Here is an 8,105-nt window from a genome sequence, read left to right as displayed (position 1 = left end):
GCCCATCCCTAGTCAGTCAATGTGACCGATCAGGATGTTTTAGTCGCGCCCACTTCGGCTGAAACCTTGTAATATTACTCACGTCTCTTGCCTAACAGGTCCGTAGAATTGCAATTGTTACCTTTTGGCGAGAATGTGGGCTATATGCAGACTACAAACATGTCAGTGCCCACAGCTTTCTTTACAAGATTTAGGTCAGTATACTCAGACATAGGACACTAAAACCTGTTTGTCCACTCAGAGAAGCTGCGTCCACTCTCGATAAACAGCGAAATAATCCAACCCGCAGTTCCTTACAAATAGAGAAAAGTAACACGATATTGGGCGTGTTATCTTGCCAAAAAAAGAAAGAAAGAAAGAAAGAAAGAAAGGGGGGGAAAAAACAAAAGAAAAAATGAGTCATGTCCCTTTAAAAGTTAAGCAGAACCTCCACGCTGAAGGTTGTGACGTTGTTTACCTGTCGGCAGGTGTATGCGGGTGTTGTTACTGCGGGAGAGGTTGATGCTGCATTTGGGAGTTTTAAATTTCTACAGAGTTCAGAATCTGGATTATACAAGCGAAGTAGGTAGGATTTTATAGTTTAGAAATCTCCTGGACCCATTTTTATCAGCGTTTTGCGAGACTGATTTGCATAAATCGCGGAAAGGTCTTGACACAACATACGGGAATTTCTTGATCAGCTGCCTCTCTGTCAAATAGACTACAGTATCAAAAAAGTGTCAATCGGGATGAGATGCGATGGGAAAAGCTTCGACATGACGAAGAATCGTGTTTGATGAGCTCATCATCCGATGTTATAGTAAGAATTTATTATATTCTTCACATAAAAAAGTCATATAGGCTAAATATTAAGTAGATTAGTCTGCTGTGTGGTGTAATTTTGTCACTCATTGTAACAAATAATCAGAGCACTTAAAAAATACTATGGCTGTACAGTGAAGGTATCAAGTGGTCATAAAATGCTACTGAATGATCAAACGTATTGATATACCATGGTATTTGTTTAATAATCAAAAGGTATAAAAGAATATCATGATATTATTACCATGGTTCTTGTCCTAGAAAACTTGTTTATGTCCAAAAAAACCTGATATTATCATGATATGTGTCCAGAAACATGGTCAATTTCCCTAAAACCATGGTATTATCATGGTCAAAAACAACATCACGGTAATACGATGCTACCATGTCCAAAAAGAATGATACCATCATAATTTTTTTAAGCATTCTTCTGTTGCTTTAAGGTCTTAGCCTTGTTTTGTTAACATAAAAAGTTTCATCCAAACTTTTCAGTGCCTGCGATTGAAGAAATAAGTCGACTTTTCAGAGAGGATGGCATTAAAGCGATCGTCTTCCATGAAGACCCAGCTGGTCAATGGCATCCAGCTTCAGGAATTGGAGCTGGAGGAAGAGATCAACACCAGTAGCAGCAATAACACACCTGCTGAACCTGCCGAGGCCAAAGGTAAGGAACAAGCAAACAAACAAAACTTAAAGTAGATATGTTTACTCTCAGAGAACTTCCAGAAGCTTCCAGTCACCTAATCGAGTGGGATTTTGACCTCCGTAGCCCACACAGAACCCAAATACTACACCGTTGAGGATGCTGTGGAGACTATCGGCTTTGGACGCTTTCATATTCTGCTTTTTGTCATCATGGGTAGTGCCAATGTAAGACAAGTGTATGTGTTTGTCTCTGTAATTCATTAACCAGCATACTGTCTTTACTGCTTACATGTTTCATTGCTGGTGTGTGTGTGTGTGTGTGTGTGTGTGTGTGTGTGTGTGTAGATAGTGGAGGCAATGGAGATCATGTTGTTAGCTGTGGTTTCTCCTGAGATCCGCTGTGAATGGCATCTAGAGGATTGGCAGGTGGCTCTTGTCTCCACGGTGAGGAGCTCGTCCAATCGGAGCGCTTTATTTTGTTTTCTTTAGAAGTTTGACAGTAGTGGAATGTTGAAGTGCAAGTTGCACACGTGTGTCTTTCTGACCAGTTTGGTTGAGATTTTTGTTTCTATTTGTAGGTGATATAAATTATTGAATGCTAAAATACTTCCTTCTATCCCAGGTTTATCATCATTCATGATGATATCATCATTAAAGGACTTATATTTTGTTTTTAGATGGTGTTCCTGGGTTTTATGGTATTTGGGGTCCTCTGCGGCTATGTTGCCGACAAATATGGACGCTGGAAGGTCAGACGATATTTCGTTTAATCCATAACACGTGGTATATTGTGATTTTATGCTAAATTAGATTTAAGGGAAAATCATGTGTTTGTGTGCACAGGTGGTGTTTGGTGGCTTTATATGGGCATCATATTTTTCTCTGCTCACTTCATTCTCTCCATCGTACGGCTGGTTCATCTTCCTGCGCTGTATGGTGGGCTGCGGTGTTGCAGCCACATCTCAAGGGTGAGATTACACTAAACATACTGTACTCACATACTTTCAATACATACAAACCTGGAAATGTCAAGGAATTTTATTTAAATAGTGTTTCTCTGTTCTGGAAATATGCAATTATACATTTTTATCAAGATATACTTTACTGAAAAATGTTTCAAAAATGTCTCTTTGTTAGACGACGACTTGCTTGTGAGCCATAGAAATGTTCATTTTGTGAGAACATTGTTCTTCTGAGTAATTTATGTTTGAATGATTCATTTTCAAAATATGTTTTAAACCTTGAACCAGTAATCATAAACAACTGAAAAAGCTCATGGAAATTCATCAGTCATATATTGTGGTAACCTTGATTTTTCAGAATACGTCAAAATAATAATTCAAATGCATTGGCTAACTCTCCAAAACTCTCTGCTATTTTCTTTTTTTAAAGGTTTATTTTGAAGACCGAATTCATCCCGGCTAAACACAGAGCATTCCTGCTGCCTCTTGCCACAGTGAGTGCCAAATGCAAAATTATTTTAATAATAATAATAACTTTCTATAGCACCTTTTGATTTATGTTTGACCTGCAACTGGGAAACCTCCAATACTGACCTTACCTGTGTTGGTGGACAGGTCTTCTGGATGCTGGGATCTATGCTTATTATTGTACTCGGAATGACGGTGGTGCCCACGATGGGCTGGCGTTGGATGATCCGTTTCTCCATCATTCCCAGCATCATACTCCTTGGCCTCTTCTTGGTGAGTTTTGTCTAAATGCCGTTGAAATATGCTGAAAGTAGATGTTCGTTTTTAACTCACTCGCTCACTCTTTTCCTTCATCTTAGTTTATTCCCGAGTCTGCACGGTTCCAGGTCTCAGCAGGTAACATAAAAGGAGCAATGTCTACACTTAATTGGATCGCCAGGATGAATGGCGTCTCCCTACCGGAAGGAGAACTACGGGAACCTGAAGTGGTATGTATGAGAAGTTCCTTTTTCTTTATCTGAGTCCTTTATGACAGAGTGTGTATGGAATCAATTAAATGAAGCCTGGATTCAAAAATATATTAATAGTTTCAGATAATAGGTACTTTTGAACAGTTAGGAAATACAGTATACAGATTAATTTATGCTTTTATGTAAGTGTAAACGCACTGAAGAGTACAACTGACAGAACTGTTTGTGTTCAGACAGAAAGAGGAAATGCATTCACTCTGATCAGCCCGGCTTATAGAAGAACATCACTTTTGTTGTGGTACTCATGGTAATGTCTAACACTGTGTGTTGCGTGTGTGTGTGTAATCTAATCAGCAAATACACTTTTCAGTTCCTGTGTAGTTTTTGTATGCTAAATGTGTGATGTATTGCATTGTTTATCGACAGGTTTGTGGCTTCCTTCATCTATTACGGCTCAGTCCTGAGCAGCTCTGAGTTACTGGAGAAGAACCTTCTGTGTGTTACAGATGCCGACCCAGAGCACCAGATCAAACACAAACAGGAGGAGGCGCTGTGCTACTGCATCCCCTTCAACATGGCTGATTACCAGACCCTCCTCATCAGCTGTTTGGGCGAGGTGGCACGTGAGTGACCTTTGACCTCTCACTCAGCCCACTTTCACATACTCCGCTTAGTTGAATGTTAAAAGCTGATGTATGTTTCCTCTGCAGTCATCCCCCTCAATATCGCCTTGTTAAATGTGTTCGGACGGAAGCCCAGCATGGCCATACTGCTGGTGTTGTGTGCTGTCTTTTTCATGCTTATTAATATTTGCACAACAATGTGAGTATATTGTTCTCTTGTTCTCTAAAATCATTTGAAATTAAAACCATAAAAAGCATTTTTGATCATTGAAATAGCATTTGAATACAATTGAAATCATTCTGGATAAAAGCGTCTACCAAATGCATAAATGTAACATGAAATAAACGTTAACTTAAATAAAATATAAAAAACCTTAAACTTATTTTATTTCTAATCAGTGTAAATCATTTTATAATGCCTAATATCATTTTCAACAACTGATATTAAAAATTCAAGACAAAACCAATAAGCTGATAATTATTTTCAATTTATGGCAGATAACCGATAATGACCGATATTAAAATTCTAAATAAAGTACAAATAAAATGCTAAAAATTACAATCAGTTGTTTTAAATGCTAAAAGTGAATTTAGGCATCACAACATAATGTACAGTATGGAAAATATTTATGTAAATATAAAATAAAATAAATGTTAACAAAAAAAAATGAAATGCCTAAAAAACGAATTGTTTTAACTAAAATTTTAAGGAAAAAGGAAAATATAAAAATAAAAACTAATAATATGATTTTATGAATGATACTAAAATAACACTGCTTTTCAATGGTCACACTTTACATCACAATGTTTATTATTTACGGTGCATTTATGTAATTCTAATGAAGCATGTTCACTTAATGTTGAATTATATTGTGTACCTGCTTTTAAGTACATACTGCTATTATTATTGCTTTAGTAATTATAGTACCATCTGTTTTACGTATTCAATACATACTTTGAACAGTGTACATAAACTATACTGCAGAAAGCTTAGTTTACTTCCAATAGGGGTGCTCAAACAATTCGTGGTCCTCTTGTGGTCATGTGTTAGAAGTGCAGCTGAAGTAGATGACTGAATGTGTCTGTCCCTGTGCAGGTTTGGTTTCACTGTACTGCTCTTCCTTCTGCGCTCTATGGTTTCCATGAATTTTAATGTGGTCTATATTTACACAGCAGAGGTGAGACCGAACACATGAACACTCCACTTCCTCTTGATATCTTAAAGGGATAGTTCACCCAAAAATGAAAATTCTGTCAGTAATTACTCACCCTCATGTTGTTCCAACCCCGTAAGACCTTCGTTCATCTTCGGAACACAAATTAAGATATTTTTGATTAAATCTGAGAGTTGTCTCACTCCTCCATAGGCTTCTAAGGGACTGAAACTTGCTGGCCCAGAAAATGTATTAAAGACATCGTTAATATAGTCCAAGTTACTCCAGTGACTCAATCTTAAGTTTATAAAGCGACGAGAATACTTTTTGTGCGCAAAAACAAACAAAAATAACGACTTTATTCCACTTTTCATTTCCTTCTCTCTGGGCCTCGGGTCTTTTCACGTAGTGTTTCAGCGTAGCGCGTCTGTGTTGCACGTCACCAAGTATCACACATGACCAGCGTCGGCCAATAGTGAGCCTACATGGTGACGTGCAACACAGACGCACTACGCTTAAACACTACGTGAAAAGACCCGAGGCCCAGAGAGAAGGAAATGAAAAGTGGAATAAAGTCGTTATTTTTGTTTGTTTTTGTGCACAAAAACTATTCTCGTCGCTTTATAAACTTAAGATTGAGCCACTGTAGTCACTTGGACTATATTAACGATGTCTTTAATACATTTTCTGGGCCAGCAAGTTTCAGTCCCTTAAAAGCCTATGGAGGAGTGAGACAACTCTCAGATTTAATCAAAAATATCTTAATTTTTTGTTCCGAAGATGAACGAAGGTCTTACGGGGTTGGAAAAACATGAGGGTGAGTAATTACTGACAGAATTTTCATTTTTGGGTGAACTATCCCTTTAAAGGAATAGTTCACCCAAAATTGAAAATATTGTCATCAATTTATTAACCCTCATGTCGTTCCAAACCCATAAGAATCTTATGGATTTGGAATGACATGAGGATGAGTACTTGTTGACAGAATTTTCATTTCTGTGTGAACTTAACCTTTAAAGGAAGAGTTAATATTGCATTTCAGTCAAAGCCGAATGATTGGTGTGTGTTTGCAGGTTTATCCCACATCCGTGCGCTCAATCGGAATGGGCTTTTGCACATCCTTCAGTCGAGTTGGGGGAATGATCGCACCTTTCATTGCACAGGTGCTCTATGTGTTTGACTTTGCATGTGTGTGTTCATCTCAATAAATATCTGTGTTTTGTGTTTAACGCTATTGATTTACACAAAGATAACATTGTTTGCATGTGCCATAGGTGTTGATGTCTAGGTCTGTGATTTTGGCCCTGTCACCGTTCGCCATAGCGTGTGTGATTTGTGCGATAGGAGTGGCCTTTATGCCCATTGAGACCAAAGGACGAGCATTACTGGTAAGCATCTTCACAACTCTCAAAGCAACTTTTTACTGAGGTCAAACTGAGATGATTTTGTTTATCTTCCTTACAGTTTAACAATTTAGTTTTTTCCCCATCTATTTCAGCAACATGGCTGAAATAGCCAACACCTCAATGGAGATGAAGGACAATATCACTTTTGTAACAAAACATGATCTCATATTAAAGCTGAAACCGTTTTGTAATTAATTGTGTTGCCTGTGTTGTGTTCTTCAAGAATAATAATGGCAAAATCTGTTAAAAAAACCTTTTTCTGTGTTAACAAGTTGGAATATTAAAGCCTGGCAAACCCATGATTTGCTATTGTTAGTCACTGATAGGTAATATTAGGGGGCAATCTCATATTAGTGTGCATTTAATTGGACAAAACATTCTATACGCTCTTGCAAACAAGATAAATCATCAATATTTTTGGTCCATTTTTCCGTATGCAAATGGATCGTCTAAGCCGGTGCTAAAATGTATTAATTCATTCATTCAGGAGTACAGTAGCAGAGGGTTTGTTTTGTTTTGGTCATAATTTTTGTCTTTTGACAGAATATTCTTTATGTTTAGTCAGTATTTTTTATGTCCTTTTCATTCATTTATAGTCAGATTTACTAAAATGGCATTCATTTTAGTCCACTAAAACAACATTATCAGCATTTATCCAAAAAAAAAAAAAAAACAGTTCATGTTGTGAAAACTATGCCCCGGAAATAACACTGTAATAAGTAGGCTACATAATCGAAATACAACATTATAAATGATTTGTGCTTCATTTATTCATTGTCCGTGCTCTGGTGAGTTGTTACGACTAGCGCGCATTCACAACGTGATTTACGCATTCTGACTAGCCTACTTTAGCTAACATTTTTTTAGCTTAACTAGTAAGTTTACTTTTGCGCGCTTGCCGTTACAGTCTGGTCGTAATACGTTTGCGTTTGTGTTGTGTAAACAGGCTATCGTGTAGGTAGAGTTTGGGTGAGTTAACTAACATACTAGGAGACGCTTCAGCTCAAGCGAGGGAATCTTCTGCATTTTAATATCGTACGTTGTTTGTCCTCATCATATTCTCTTCAACACAGTATTAACCTTCGTTAATGACCATATTTTCATTTGGTTGAGGGGTTTCCAATCTTTCAGATGCCACGAGCACCCAAATATGATCATCCTGAATACATCTAAAATTAGTTTATAGGCTCTTTCTTTTTCTACTTACTATAGTAATGTAGCTACTGTTAGGCCTGTATAGCCCTTTTTATGTATTTTGTTAAATGTATTATTTATTTATTTAAATTTAATCTAATTTGTTTCTATTTATATTAGTCCGTTTTTATTTTAATCTATTGTAATCTGTCAGTTTTTTATTCTAATCACATTTTTTATGTTTTTACTGTCTTAATCTAATATATTTATTTGCTTATTAATTTTAATCTCATATATATATATATATATATATATATATATATATACACACACACACACATATATTGGCCTATCATTTTATTTTTTGTAAATACATTTTTTTTACAGTGTTTTTCTTGACTTTTCCATGGACCCCCTGTCACTCTTTGCGGCCCCCTATAGG

The 8,105-nt window shown here is 36.8% G+C and overlaps 1 protein-coding gene across 3 annotated transcripts; it reads left to right on the top strand.

The window, feature by feature from the left end:
• Positions 1-14: 14 nt before the first annotated feature.
• svopl (SVOP-like) lies at positions 15-6,827 on the top strand. Of its 3 annotated transcripts, none has more exons than XM_084408114.1 (16): positions 15-194; positions 1,294-1,465; positions 1,571-1,671; positions 1,792-1,890; positions 2,124-2,195; positions 2,290-2,414; positions 2,839-2,902; positions 3,024-3,149; positions 3,236-3,364; positions 3,580-3,653; positions 3,773-3,969; positions 4,057-4,168; positions 5,066-5,147; positions 6,197-6,286; positions 6,398-6,511; positions 6,622-6,827. In XM_084408114.1, the coding sequence occupies exons 2-16, from the start codon at positions 1,333-1,335 to the stop codon at positions 6,631-6,633; spliced, it is 1,530 nt and encodes a 509-aa protein (XP_084264240.1). In that variant the 5' UTR covers positions 15-194; positions 1,294-1,332; the 3' UTR covers positions 6,634-6,827. The 3 variants fall into 3 exon arrangements, with proteins under 3 accessions (XP_084264240.1, XP_084264238.1, XP_084264239.1); XM_084408112.1 differs by having other exon boundaries at positions 118-194; positions 1,328-1,465; XM_084408113.1 differs by lacking the exon at positions 15-194 and adding an exon at positions 440-799.
• The last annotated feature ends 1,278 nt before the right edge of the window (positions 6,828-8,105 follow it).

The sequence above is a fragment of the Rutilus rutilus genome (assembly GCF_951802725.1).
Source record: "Rutilus rutilus genome assembly, chromosome: 4".
Lineage (NCBI taxonomy): Eukaryota > Metazoa > Chordata > Actinopteri > Cypriniformes > Leuciscidae > Rutilus > Rutilus rutilus.
Note: the sequence above shows the minus strand (reverse complement) of the source record. Positions and strands in the feature narration are given on the sequence as shown.

Bases quoted from the DNA above. Each gene is read 5' to 3' on its own strand.
- svopl (XM_084408112.1), top strand. From the start codon at position 134: ATGTGGGCTATATGCAGACTACAAACATGTCAGTGCCCACAGCTTTCT. The intron at 1,672-1,791 runs GTAAGACAAGTG...GTGTGTGTGTAG, and splicing joins TCATCATGGGTAGTGCCAAT to ATAGTGGAGGCAATGGAGAT. The intron at 4,169-5,065 runs GTGAGTATATTG...GTCCCTGTGCAG, and splicing joins ATTAATATTTGCACAACAAT to GTTTGGTTTCACTGTACTGC.